Source organism: Lepisosteus oculatus, chromosome 25, assembly GCF_040954835.1.
Source record: "Lepisosteus oculatus isolate fLepOcu1 chromosome 25, fLepOcu1.hap2, whole genome shotgun sequence".
Lineage (NCBI taxonomy): Eukaryota > Metazoa > Chordata > Actinopteri > Semionotiformes > Lepisosteidae > Lepisosteus > Lepisosteus oculatus.
The window spans coordinates 8,186,250-8,201,970 of NC_090720.1; the positions used below are offsets into that span (position 1 = coordinate 8,186,250).

General features: G+C 37.2%; 1 protein-coding gene across 1 annotated transcript in view; it reads right to left on the minus strand.

Annotated features, from left to right (window-relative positions):
* igsf21a (immunoglobin superfamily, member 21a) overlaps nucleotides 1-15,721 on the minus strand; it is a 220,161-nt gene that overhangs the window by 126,231 nt on the left and 78,209 nt on the right. Inside the window, exon 2 of the mRNA XM_006641924.3 lies at nucleotides 1,025-1,137. Within this exon, the coding sequence (XP_006641987.1) occupies nucleotides 1,025-1,137 (113 nt within the window). The remainder of the gene's footprint in view (nucleotides 1-1,024; nucleotides 1,138-15,721) is intronic.

The window sequence follows — 15,721 nt, forward strand, 5'->3', positions numbered from 1 at the left end:
GATTTATAAGATATTAGATGACCTCATTAGTTCCATTGTGTAATGTCACTTGGTGCATCTAATGACTTATTTGGACTCTTTCTCATTCCTTTTTTGGGGAATGGTGAATCATCAATGTGAATCATCATGTGCAAAGGGTCGGCTAAATAAATGAATAACAGGTGCATTCTGACAAGGTGCTATAAGGAAGTGAGAGGCAGGGCTGTCATGATGCACCTACTTACCAGGTTTCACTGGAGGGGTGTAATGTGATGTCACAAATGGACACCCGCTTGGACAGTCCTTGCAAGCATGTGACCCTTTACGTTCAGCAAATCATGTGTGAAAATAACATAATTCGCTTCTTTCATTTTGTTTTAAGACTCGTGCAGTCTGATGTCAAGATGCCACATAGTAGCTATTCTTTGCCAGCAGCCCCACCCCACAGCAGAGCAGGTGGAGACAGAGCAAATATTCAATATTACCAAGCAGAGGCGAAGTGATAAGGGATTTGTACCAGAGTGTACAAAACCCAGGAGGAACACTGCTGTTGTTCCCTTGAGGAAGTTACTTTTCATTTCAAACTGCTCCAGTAAATGTCCTGATGTGTATATGAGACTTTCCAGGGTATCACTGCCAATGTGAATTTGTTGTCAATTGTTGTAAATGGTTAAATAAATGATTCAAATAAAAAGATACACAGGGCACAGGTTTTTGATTCAGCTGAGCTAATATTTTTTTTAGAATTGTGCACCTGTTCAGTTTTCTGAGTTCTTTTCAGCTCTTAAACTGCAAAATATTTCAAGGTGTTACCTCTTTTAGTTTACATGCAACCTAAAACTGGACTTTGTGTAATTGAAAAGGATTACAGATGAACCAAATTAGACGTTAAAGAAAGGGTTTAAAAGAACTTGTAAGGCTGTACTGATACCCAAGAAAACCAATTGCTTCCCAGTCCGCAGTTCCATAGTTTAGGCTGATTAGCTGAATGGCCCCAGGTGTCTGTCATACACCTGCCTATCACTGACACAGCTCCTGGACTTACCCGATACCAGACGATCTCTCGCAACCTGCCGTCAGTCTTGAAGTTGCATTTCAGCGTCACGGTATCTCCCACGACTACAGGAGGAAGGGACTCGATAGTGACTGTCAGGTATCCTGTGAGGGCAAAGAGGAAAATTCCACATGTTAGTTTATCTACATTTGTTTAGATCGTGCTTAAAACATTTTCAATTCAAAATTAGTATTCTTTCAGTAGGCAAAACAGAGATGATTGTTCTGAAACTAAAAAAAAACACAAAAATGATTTTTTAATGGGATGAGCTGATGATTAGCCCCCATATGAACAGTCTATTGTGTTGCATTATAACATGTATAATATATTGTACTGAGCACCATCTGTTCTCATTTTGTCCCAGAACATTCTTGTTAATATGATGCTTTTAAACATAATAAATCTCAGTGGCATGTTAAAATAGCAGATGTTCTATTAGTGCTTTAAAATTATATATATATATTTTATAATAGCTGTGGCCTTTTACAAGCCAAAAATGCCATTATTGATTTTTTAAATGACATTCCATTGTGTGTAACGACAATGTAAAGTTATTAATATAAAGAGAAAATGCTACAGCATTCTCAAAAGAGCTGCTTGTCGCACCAAAGTGTAATATTGTCAGCACACAGTTTTCACAGGATTTCTTTAAAATGCTATTTGCTGCTTATCTAGTAATCATACATAAATTTGACTGATGAATACAAGCAAAAATATGGTAAATGTCTCCCCTCCACGTGTTGTACCAGTGTCTTCAAGATTGCCTACGGCCATGTACAGTATAATTTGAAAAAACAATCATGGCGTAACTGTATAATTATGAGAGCATTACTAATGCACATGTCTGTATGACATAATATGTTTTTTTTGTTTTTATTTATTTTGAAAGCTCAATTACAGAAAGCTTCAGAGTTAGCATTCTGTTTTGGCAAGGAATGTGTGTAACACGGACGTCACAGTTTCCCATAACTCAGCAAAGGCTGGGAGCCTAATTTACATAAATACTGAACAAAGCTAAAGCAAGGAAGCCCAGGAGTTCAGCAAATTCAACATTATTAAATGTTTTTCATCAAAGCCAACAAGTTAAAATCAGCTAATTAGCCCAATGTGCTTGTTTGGGTTTTAAGATGATCCTGGGATTTTGAATGTCTATTCTCTTTCTCTAACTTAATGTCCCTTCGTCTCTTCCTTTATTCAATTTGGAATGGAATTTATATATGTATTTATTTTTTTCTGTTGAATGAGTATGTTTACTGAACCTACTGTACATCTCAGCAGTTTCTAACTATAAGGCTTCTGTAGAGCTTTGTCTTTGGACTACTGCAATATCAACATTAAAGAGTAGAGAGCTGTTTTAGGGGATGATCCATGTGCCTTGTGATTGCTGAGCGATATAATACTGTGGCATACTGCATTATTAAGCAGTCTTCAGTGCTGCTTGCGATAATCCCACTTGAAAAGAAAACCATTGGAATTATTTATTAACCCCCTCCTTCAAAAAAGGGAACCCGCTGAGACTAAAAACAGCAATAATAACACCACTGGGAACATAATTTAAAACAAAAGCTTTAGGGCAAATACTACTTTTTTCTTAAATTTGCTAAAAGCACAGAGCAATGCCAGATTGCTCGTCAGTGGCATTCCTGTGATGTGCTCAGCTACAGAAGGCTGTTGTGAAACTGTAGGCTTCTGTGGCTCAATATTCCTCTATGGGGTGAGAGCTGGGTGAGGAAGAGGAATGCTTCTAGAATGGTGCCGTGCAAGACACATCAGAGGTCCTTGCAGGTTGCTGAGGCATCAACAGTGCAACAGAAGGACCGGCAAAGGATAGCGACTGAAATTCAGGCAAGAACACAGGACAGGGTCTTGATCTGGAGTTTTAAATCCAGATGTGGATCCATAAATTGCCAAAAACCCAATGTGAGCGAATTAAATTGAATTATTCTATTGTAAATCCTGTTGTGTTCTTTTGTTATTTTGTATTACTAAGCGCTACGGTTCATTCATATATTGTAGTGAGGACCACACTAAGAAGCTTCGTGCCAGCCTGATATCGGCACTATTTTTACAAAGTATAATGCTTTGTTGGATATACGTAGCAATTACATCTTATCTATATTTTTCTGCTTGCTTTACACACAGAACTGTCTAAGTATATCATATACTGTATATGTTCTCTCCTGCTCATTTATCATGCAGCGTAAGAGGTTACTAAAAATAAAACAATCCTTTCAGGGGCTTTATTGGTTATGATAAGTGGAGGGGAACGTAATTTCTCAGAAGAGCTGCCCATGGAGCTGATGCGCTTAATGGAGTTTATAACTGAAGTTCTGGAGGAGGCTTAGATCCTAATCTCGCACACTTCTGCTTGCCTACTCAGTACCGCACCAAGGACTTTGTGCATCTATCTCTCATCCCCCTGCCGCCCCATCTACAGTACACCCTTACAGAACCTCCCTGGCTCAGACCTCACAATAGTGGGGTAGTGGGATGACTGGTACCAGTCATCCAGGTTTCTCCCCCCTTCCCTCTGGTGAGCGTTATAGGAGCGTAAAACCACGTACGTCCAGATTACTGGATTCTACCCTTACGACTGGCTCACACTGATGTGTTTTTTGTATGGTATTAATAAATGTACAGTTTGTTATTTAACTTGGTGTTGCTGTCGCTGTTCTGTTTTGGTGTTTCCTTAATGTCCCTGTATTGGAGCATACATGCAAAAAAACATTTCACTGCACTTGTGCGCATGACAATAAACTGAACTGATGTGGGCTGGGCAGCCTACTCAGCCTCAGATAGGCTGCCAGTCCCTCATCTAGGAGAGTCACATCTGATATCTTATATACTGTATATATTTGTCTCGCATTCATTGGGTAAAAATCTCAGTCAAGGGTCACATCGCACTTGTGTCTGGTATTGGGTCAACAATTCACAATTCTCAAAAAGCTGAGACTCATCTTTTATATCCCAGGTCCAGGTCTTTGTCTGAGTAACAGATTTCACTTTGGAGGAAATTACCCACCACTGCAATAAACACAGATCTACGTTTGACCACTAAAAAACTGGGTTTGAAAGTCCCAGGCAGAGGAATTATTTATTTCGTGGAAAGCTGGGATAGTTTTGCCACCTGTTTGTGGTTACCCTGAATTACCCAGCTTAAGAGGACAATGTCCCAGAATTCCTCTAAGCCTTCTAGGGACACTTTATCCTCATGATTAGATCAAGCAAAATGCAATCTTTTTTACAAGAGATGAACAACCTCATTGGATTATGAAAAGTAATATGATTTTAAAACCCGGAATTAATCTGCTGGGGATATTTTATGCAGTTTTACCTGTGATAACCCTCACTACCACAGAAAATCTTTGTTTCAAGTGAAAGAGAGAGTATACCTTATTTATCTTACGGAGCAACACCCCTTGTCATAGTTTACAGTTCTTGCACTATATACAATCAGCAATCAAAACTAAAACCATGTGATTTCCACTAATATTATGACTAAGGATGTAGTTTTGCCAAGAGAACAGTGTCTGATCTGAGAGCTTTTGTTAACCAGACAGGTAGGCAGTACTCCTGACTCACTGTGGGTGGAATTGCAATTATGTTGCCTGGTCTAAATTCCGGTAACAGACAGAGAACTGCCATGACCGCAAACATTGTGAAAGAAAAAAAAACTGTTGAAAATGAATGATCTGCTTATACATTTTTAATTAAGGTTTCAGTCTTACATAGGCTATGTGAATTTTTTTCCATTTGAGTCCCCACTATTCAACATTCACAGGCACCTGCAAAGTCTACTTGTGGTAGCTACAGTATTATGCACCACATATGCAAAGACTGGTTTAGGATGGCTAGCAACATATATAGGAATGCACTACAGGAATAAACTGGAAAGAAACAGGAATGAAACCAAAAATAAGTCCACGGAAATTTTATTTTTATAAAGTCAACTTCAAAATCAGATAGTCTCTGTTGAAGTCAGTCTCTCAGGTAATTGTATTTGGGGGGTGAGAGGGTGTGGGTTTTCAGGTATTTCTCCATCTTTCTTGATAATTAATATCTTAGCCTCTCACTTAAAGGAAAATTAGTTTCCCATTAACAGGGAAAAATGGCGGTATGAAGACAGTTACTGACATATACTGTATAGAGACATTACATTATGTTATAGCCTTTCTAGGCAACAGCAGTCTCCATTATCTCCCACATTTTAAAGTTTAGTTATCCCTGAACTGCACAACTGATCCTACTAACATTTCCATTTTCCTGGATTTGTACAAAAGGGTTCTATTTATGTGGCTTCATAACAGTTGAAGGAAGCTAAACATTGGTCATCTTGGGTCTCATATTAGTTCCACTCTGGTCTGGGAACTTGATACCTTCAACTCAGAAACAGTCGTTTAAATCATCTGACATCTTTGGATTAAGAACTAGGTCCTTGTTAGACTGTAAGTCTTGTAGAGGGTATTTATACACAGACACTTATGGTACAGAGTTTCTGTCCAGCAGTGGTCTATAGTAGAAGTGGTAGTTTTAAATCGGTATGCCAGTATGCAATAGAAGTCACATTCTGAGATGGTGGTGTACTCTTATGTGGAAAAAAAAGCCTTAAAAATCAATAGAGTACTGTATATACAGCCAATGACTTTGAAACCCATCTACTTCAGTCCAAATCTAGTTCCATTTTTGCTGAATTATAGTTAATAATTTCCCCCAAACCATGTTTAATTACCATGTTAATGTTTAAAAAAAATCTATATTATTCTGTGGAAGAATAAGAATATTATTCTTCCACTGTTAGTGGATTCTCTTTTTACATCTACATCTTTAAAAGTTTACAATAACTTTCATAAAACAGGAAGCAAACTCTGCTTCAGATCACACAGCTTTAAAGATTAACAGTCACTTTGTAATCTTGTGGTGAATCCTGCTTTATATTACTATCAAAACTAAGGGAATTGATTTATGCATCAAATAAAAATGTGATTAAAACTAGGTTGTTTGAAAGGCCATGTTCGCATTATAAGAATATGAGAAACACTTTAACAACTCCAAGAAAAACAGCTTCTCAGAAGCTACAAAGCATTTCCTGTTCTTTTTTTCCTGTTGTTGCTTTTCCAAAGACAGCTCATGTGAAGAAGGTGTAATTAGTCACATTAATGAAGCAAAACAAATAATATCAACAGATGCTTGTCAGGCTGACATCTCTGTCATGCGTACGCATCTACATCTAAACAATAATCCCTGAAACAAATCCGTTGTCAGCCCCCACCCATCTGTCCGCTCACCTTGAGATTTTAATTTGCCTTTGATTGAAAGATTTTTAATTACAGTCTGCAGACATCACGTCAAGCAGTAAAAGACATGCTTGATCATTATTGTCAGAAAAAACACTTTTATTATTTTATCTGCCATTTCATTTGAAGCGAGCTCTAACTAAAATCAATGCAAGGATATTACTTCCACCTGTTACATGAATATTGGATTGACAGGGGTTATCAAAAAAAGAGTCTATTGCAGAGATTAGGGTCTTAGTGAGGGAGGGATGGAATTTTGATTGGAAATTCCAGAACTATAGAGACATCTGACCTAATATGTCTCAAGAATTGCTTAGAAACTGTCATTGTTCAGTGCATCCACACTGAGCTAATAAATGTAACTCCAATTATTACGATGTCTGGAAAAAGTTGTTTTGTTCTTTTTTTCCTTCTAAGAGTTCTTGAGCGTTCATTGAGACAGTCTTCCTCTATAGGTCCCAGTCGAATCCTAAGATGATTTTAACACCTGTCGATAAGCACTACTGTGCATGATGTCCCACTGCAGGTTTGTTTACACCAATCAAGCTGAACATCCATCACAGTGCACACACAGACATGTGGTTTAAATACTCCCTTTGGAAACAGACACTTAAAGCAATGCAATCTGTCAAATTTCCCCTAAGACATGCTTTTCTTCATTTTAAAAGGCTAATAGAAGTCAACAAATTTTTCGAAGAAAGTATGGTATTCTACCATTAGCTAAGGGAATTGCGATTCATTCATTTCATTCATTTATACATCAGCAAGCAACAGGAAGCCAGTTTTGTGTTTTTCATTGACAAGCATGTGGAAGTATTGTTTGGAGCACGACCAAATTGGGATACAATTCAGAACACAATGTATTAATCTAATTAAAAAAAACTTTGTGAATTAAGAAAATGTTATTTTCTTGGTTATTTAAATTTCAATTTTGCTGAAACAAAATTAAACTCAATTGGAGTTTAGATTAGTTGATTCTTGTCCAACCCCTTACTCATTTTCGTTTGGATGTGTTCTATTCAAAATGTAACCTACTGTATTCTGCTTCAAAGATTAATGTGTGAGAAAATCAGTATCTCTTTTAGAAGCTTTATTTTTTGTCCTTTAAATACACTGCACTCCAATACAACTGCAATGATTGGGCTAATAATTAATTAAACAAATTAAAATCTGGAGTAAAAACATCCTGAAAAGGGTGTATTGGAAGGGTCATCCTGTTTAAAAAGATCTGCACATCACAAACCCGTTCATAAGGCAGAATTCAAACTTCTGCCATACACAGTGCCCCCTTCCAGTTATTTCTCCTTCATCATATAAAACAGAGCAAGATAACTTCTGAAGTGAATGGCTTTCACATGGATAGTGTGTAAACTGATTAAATACAACTTTTGACTCCCAGACCAGCTGCACAACTGTCAGCATTTCAACAGCTAATGAGTACATCCTGCAAGGTAAGATATCTTGTATTGACTCTTCAGCAGTAAGTTAGATAAATTCCTTAGCTAACATCCTTTTGGAATGTACACAGCATAGAACTAGAGGGAACATTGAGGCCTGCTGTTGTTCTAAAAAAAAAAGCTTTCACATTCAATATCAGCTATGAATCAGATGTTAATGTTATAGTTCAGCGACCCTGTCTTTTGATAATCACACGTTAGGAGGCAAGCAGATGAAATATGTTTTTATTTATTCATTTTTAAAAAGGTTTATTAAATGTGTTTACTGAAGATAAAATTACTAAACAAGCCAAACTGACATCTGTTTCTGGCAATGAGACTTAAAGTGAGAATATTTGTCCAGAAATGGAGATAAATGATTGGTGAAAATGTATTGAACCTCTATGTATTATTGTCTATCCTTTACATTACTTAAATGAATTAGCATCCTTCTTTAAAGTAAAAGACAATATTGTTCTGACTCATAATAGACACCTAAAAAGCTGGTCCACAACAGAAAATGATTTTTGTCTTTTCACTTTTGAGTTAACATCTACTACTAGCACTGTTACAGCTCCCCAATTTAGAATAATAGCAGCTTTTACACTTTTGAAGTCCAAGGTCTAGAAATTAGGTTTATGACCTCATCCTTTAATTCATTTATTTGTAACTGATGTGCAGATTGAGATGAAAGAAACCAGCTTGCGCCAACTGCAGGATGCCCATGTGTAGGAAGTTCATTAGACACATGTGCCTAATAAGTCAAGTATTTCCAAAATGTCTTTATTAAAAGAAAGACACCATGAGAAAATTAAAAGTGTTATGACAAAGGTTGTATGTTATTTGTCCTGTTTTCCTTGACTTTAGTAGTTCAGTCTGAAGGACCGTATCAAGTCCTTCTATGAAATATCGCAGTGAAGGGGCACTCGAGCACAGCTATTCAATGACCCTTACAACCCAGTCCACTGCAGAACATTGCTCTAACCAAGTCTTCAGTTATTGAAATGGCTATCAACAGGATCAATACAACAATTTATAGTTTGTATTTATACATTTGGTTGGTTTGTAATTTCTAAACTTATGAAATGGAATGGAAAGACTGCAGATTGACTAGCACTGATCAACATTTTAGAACATTTTAGGAATTTTGTCCAAAGTATCTAGGGCTGTTTGGGAAGATGTGTCTCCCACAGCCCATCTAGAATTTGCTGTACCAAGTATGCCAGGTTCTCAATTAAGACATTGAAGTCAAGGTTGGACCTGATTTTGTCAATCGCTTTGAGACTTTGGAAACCTTAGCCTAATTATCCTTATTGTGTTGTAGGTTAAGAAATCTTCAATTGTTTCAAACCAGATTGAATACTCTACCCTGGTAGCATTGTGCCCATTTCTATGGGCATTTGCAATTGTATTACTGAGTTCATCATTTCCCCTGTAGTCTAGACAGAAATAGAAAAATATTATCTCAGTGTGAGATTTGTGGAAGGAACAATTCTTTCTTATGCTGGGATATGAAACCGAAAGAGTGAATAATAGCACCTTCAAAGTAATATGGATTTTCTTTAATAACTCAAACTCCTGATAATGACCTACAGTATTCACTGAGTCTTATCACTTCAGATCTTGTCCTGCGAAAACATTACTTGTGCTGGTGATGAAATGAATCTTCTTAAATGAGGGCATTTACACATCCTGGTCCTGAATGGCACAGGCTCTTGAAATGAAGCATACACTATATTGTGGCAAAAATCAAGATAAGATGACAACTGATGAACTGTCAGAGAGCCTTTCTGAGTTCCAAGGGCTGTTATTACACTTTTTATTGTTGGTTTGTCTGACACTTTTGTGCAAGGACTAAATCAAAACTTCAAACTACCTGCCAGTCTAACATTGTAAACTAAGCTGCTTGCTGTTGTCTATGTGGTCAAGTGGAGGTCCCTTCACTCTATTTAATGAAAACCCGCCATCGAGGATTCAGTTTGTGATTCATGATTGGCCGGTAGGTCAGTGTGTTGATTTAGTCTAGGTCATAATATTAGAACATTCAAATGTGAACTGTTCATACAGAAAGAATGTTGCACAGCAGGAAAATAATACACTTGGCATCAGTCGATGTGCCACATGGTGCAATAAAATGTGAAGCACATCAATAAAAAGATGCACAATGGGATTGAAACAGTGCATACGATACCAGTACTGCAGCATGTACAGTAGGTAACAGCAGAGAAGACTGCAAGACAACTGCAGACAAATGGCTTCATCATCAATGCTACTATTTGACAATTGGCACCAAGAAATCCATTAAAGTTTTATTGAAAGATACTACAGATGGCAACGTAAGCACAGATGATCAGGAAATCACACAAAGCATATAATAATATAGCAACATACAAGAAATAAACTGGACAAACATAGCAAACATAGCAATACAAAACAAACAAAATGGAGCAATCCACAATTGGGAAACACTTACAGTTTAAAGTGTTAGAGTGTGGGATCTTAAAAGAGCAGATTATATGGATACTGCAGAAGTGCCTAAGACCTTAATAACCTATGTCTGGCAATGATAGGTGAGGATACTAGAGTCTTGTTAACACATCCACTCTTCGAGACAGAATTTCTCCATGCTCTGTTGAGTACAAGATGAAATTCCCCCTCCTTCAACAAATAAATACATTACACAGATTACACAAAAAAGAACATAAAACCAGCACTTAAAAATTTGAAAATACTGTCATTTAATCTACTGTATATCAGATCATGGATGAAACACCATCAAAACACGTCATGCTTTTGAGAACAGGACTTTAAATGAACTTTTGCTAGTTTGTCGTAAAATAGCCAAGAATATGAAGCTACAGTACATACTGTACATTATATTTCGAACCACTTCCTTTTCTAATTTTTCTGTATACTTGAGATGTGTATCAGTCTTTTTTAATTGGATCACCATTACACAAGCTTCACTAAGCCATTAATATTGTAGCTTCAGTGTGAGTTGTGTTTTTATCTTACCAATAACTACTTTGAAAAACTGTACAGCTCATCAAAAAACCTTAGTTTACACTGTCCTCAGTTGTTTCTGACTTCTTTGTCTCTTGTCTTTGTCTCTTGCTTGTTATATAATGTTGGATATCATTTTCCTAAACCAAGCATGGTCTATAAACACAGTAGTGAAAAAGATCGCACATCTTATGCTGTAGGTAACTACTGCTGTGATTACTTTGGACAGGTTGTTTGCAGGAGTTTCACTGATGTCTTATAAAATTAAAAGTTAAGAAAGGGTTGCCCAAAGGTAAGCATGTTGTTTATGCCCTGGAAAATGTAAAGGAAAGCACACTCCTAACACCATTGATTGGACAAGGAATATGAGACCAAATTAAGAATGTATGCACTGCAACAATAGCTGTTGTAATAGCTTTACGGAAAGGGTGAGAAATGGCATTGAGATCACAACCTCGGCTTTAAAATTCCAGTAGCGATTGGCTTCAGGTTCAGATTTACAGAGACTTTAATGCTCTGGAAATACTGCAGGTTTGGCATCATTAATCATGTCTAATTTCCATATGACTTGTGCCATGAATTGAAAGAGACAAATTAGAAACTGACTTTTGAATTCAAGGTAACTCAGCAGAGATGTGAACTGTGGAATAGCGCTGTGTATTGGACTGTGTTGTTTTTCTTACTGCTCACCTTTTTATTATCTGAAATTAATGGGAATTTAATTCTTTTCAGTCTTTCAATGAATTATCCACAGACCCACAAGCTTTTCAAGAGAAAATAGCATTGAACTAATGACGCGATTTGAAGTTTCACCATTATAACATTAAACGCGATCCATCATAATGATACATTCCACGCCACGCTTCCCCTTATGGTAAAAGAACTTCAAACAAATTTTTAAAAATCAGGAAGGAGCGCACAGTATTTTTCAGGAGTGTATTGGGTGGAGGATGGGACATCCTGATGAGGGTTAAGAAAGAGATAAAGTGATAAAGGGCATCTCTGAGACTTAAACTCAACTTGTTACAGTGCTTTTGCGGTTTCAGAAATGACCATAATCATTATTGGAATGTGAGATCATCAATGCAAAACACTCACCCCCCTCTGTACATTGTAATTGTCTCAACACCATCTGTTCTCTTCACCTTCTTAACATATCAGGCAGGATTTTCGACAGAACAAAAATTAACGTCAGAGGACTGCCAGACTACTCTTAAGGATGACAGTCACATTTGCAGACAAGGACGTACGTTTCTAGTAACTAAGCTAAACCTTGGCTGACATCAAAGGCAGATCATGTGGGCGCAATAGAGATGTGTTCTAAGTACTCTATCTCCTGTTAAGCCTCTCTAATTCTCAGTGGCATTCCTACGCAAGGCTATCATTTTAGAATACATAAACCGTGAAAATCTGAAATTGTGTACAGCTCTAATTAGCTTACATTAACTGGTTGCAGGGTACTTTGAGCCTCTTGGCGTGTCTGATTCCATCACAGGAGTGATTAAAATAACACCTAAAGGGAACTTAAAAAAAGAATCCTTCTTCTATCTCTATTATCTATTTGCTAAATCATTGACAAGCAAATATTGCATATACTGCATATAGAGGGCTTCTCAACAGGAGGCACCTTTGTGATGCAGTTTAATGGAATACTATTGACAACTTCATGGTCTACCTGCATTTTAATGTTTAAATTACTGCATCTTAACTTTGCTGAGCTTCAATTAATAGATCCTTAAAAAAAGCACTAGGAAAGACTACACAGCTACTCTAAGATCAATTACTAAACACAGGCCAGCGATGTGCTGAACTGAAGCAGGAACTGCAGATAGAGATATTTCGATTTTGTGTTGTTGGTGTGGTGGTGGAAACATGTAATCAAGAAAGTAAAACCAGTCATCAGCCAGAACTGACAAGTTCATGTTCTGTTGTACTTCAACAACCGTTGATCACCAGCCATATGACTTACACCAGTTTAATGGAAAATTGTCAGTAGAATGCTTTTGACAAATAAAAACAGATTACTTGTATTTTTCTAGCTTCATAGAACTTTCAAATGAAAGCAAAATATAATATAATTTTATTTAATTTTATTTAAGACAGTTGTTTGAGAAGGTTTGAGAAGGAAAGAAATGTATTCATTTTGCATCTGAGATTTGCTGTATTCTCACTGCCAGAATTTTACTGTTCACTTTATCACCCATGATGCCCCATATTCCCAGTCAGCACTGGTGGTTACCAGCAAAACCACAGTTTCTTGTCACTACCTTCTACCCTACCTGGGCACAGGACAGATCACAACTTGACCTGATGTGATTTCATAAATAAAAACAGCAGGGTTGGCTCGTAATGGATCAGGGAAAAGTGGAGCACTGCTTTCAAAAGGGCTTATTTTCTCTCTTCCCCCAGGGAAACAGAAGTAAGATAGAAACAAAACAAAAACAAGCCGCACGTATACGGTACATGCCCAGTGGGAACAAAGGCACAAAGGATACTGAAGGCGTTCTGTTGCGACACCTGTACTTTGAAACTTGCTAATTGAGGCTGCTGTAAACATCTCCAACATTTAAAGACTCGAATCGCTTCATGGGATGCAAATAATAGGCTTGATACTGAATCCCTTTGTCTGTGCTGACTCACAGGGTGGCAGCTGCTTAATTATCCACTTGCCTCTACTTTTATTTACCAAGCGTATTAAATCCTTAAGCTGCAACTTTTTTTTTCTCTGAATACCAGCCTACTGGAAGTGATATACTGGTTCTGCTGAGAGATTTCACAGCCTCTGGATTAGTGAGTCCTAGTTCAAAAGGGCCCCTAGCAAAAAAGATCTGGAGTAGGATTTCCATAGAGCTACTGCATAAGAGTTCATCCTTCATAGTCAACAGGAAGATCACTGAGCCTTAAGACCACAGTCAATATCTTAATTATAAACTCTAGGAATCTTACAAAACATGGGTAAAAGTAATTTGCCTTCCTCTGTAAATATAATCCTTTAACATGACTTCTGCATATGTTTTCAGGCATACTGATGAGTATGAATACTGTGGAAATGGTTAAGTAGGCATATAACAGTCAAGGCAAGGGAGATCATGTCAATTTAAACCCCTGATGTGCAGACACCTAGTAGAGAAATTTACTTTGCACCAGGCATTCAAGGTACATGAATTAATTCAGCTCTGGAGCACTAAACCCCAGGCAGCAAGATGTACATGCAGAGAGAGTGCTTGCAAAATTCATGACTTGTATCTTACAATGGAAGATAAGCTATTCATATTACCTACTCTTTCTCTTCATTTCATTGCTTACATGATTCAGAACTTGTTCTGTTTGCCCTTTGAAGTTTCCCAATGTTCTTTGTGTTTAGATTGCTAAGATATGATGGATTCTAATGATATTTTATAGATTCTACTGCAGATTCTCCACTGCACCTCTGCTCAGTTGTATGAGAAGTGTAATTTCAGTGGGTAAAGCTCATTGGTTACCAAAAGGGAAAGAAATACTATCTATTGTGAGCAGGAACAGCAATCAAAAATGTAAAAATAATGCAAAAAAGAATTGAAATACAAAGTTATGTAAAACAGTGTTTTCTTTTAAGACTGCATATGAAGTTCTGACACAAATATAGGAGGGTAATGGCATTTAACAAATGTCAGCATACTGTAGCCTACCTTTTGTTTTTGCATATTTTTCAAGATATCCAAAGAGATATACAGTACATAAATAAAGGCTTCTGTGAAACTAGGCTGCTGTTTGTTGGAACAGAAACAGGGATCAATCAGATTTGAGTTTTTTTGTATCTTTAAGTAGCAATTAGCATTAATGTCACCTTCTAAAAGAGCGAGAGCACCAAAATAATGCAGAGAGAATGCACCCAATAACATTACAGAACTACCATAAAAGTTCAGTGCTGGAAACGTTTGAAGAGTTGAAGAGTTCTTTAGATTGGTGCACACATGCAGTTGTCAGTTTTTCAAGAAATGATTGATGATTTATCTGACTGTATTATATTTCTCCAGTTCTCAGACAGTCCACTGCCTGTGCTATTTGCACCACTGGACTTGAAATGTGTTCTTGGCACACTTTTTGATTCGAATTTCTGTTGAGCTGCACTTGCATGCATTGTTTCGCCTTGCACTTCAAATTAATTCACAGATTTCATGATACTGGGTTGTGCACTTTTACCCACTGTTGTACATATGATGATGTCTTTCACTCAGAGTTTCATAGTGACACCAGCTTTGACACTGTTGCTCATGAAACACCAGTAAGTTGAGCATTCTTGGCCATTGAAGCACCTGCTAAGCATCCCCAAAAATCATCCCTTTTTCAAAGACAGGGGGGTCTCCTTTTGTACCCAAGCTAGCATTAATTATAGACAACCAGGCTTGTTCAGGATTTATATATGTCCCTATGCTCTCTGGGGTGTTATTTGCTTTATTAATGCATGAGCCACACCTATGAAGAAGACCTTCTTTTACTTCTTGGTGAAAATAATTTATCTGTTTATCCAGGTGTTTGCATTTTTTTCCCACTATGTGTAGTGATATTTAAAATTCTAAATGCCAGGACTCCAGGTTAGAGCTGATACATTAACACAAAAAAATTACAAGTTTCAGTTCTTTTAGGGGGATCCCCTGAATACTCAAAGATGATACCAATGATAAACAATCATTCTAAAGTTATCAAATACTGTATAATTTTCAAAAGCCGTTTCACTACGCAGCTATGCATCATACGAACATACAGTATGACACAGGAAAGGTTTCAAAGAGGAAGAGGTTTTTTAGTCTTTGTTTAACCATGTGTGCATAGCAGATCCAAGAGCTACAGTAACCCATTCAAGCATGAGATGTGTAGAAACGAGGGATACAAATCCCATCCCCAAGCAACAACCAGCCAGCAGCAGAGACTTAAACAACTGTAAATCTTCTTAAGCATCACGAAGAAATGTCAGA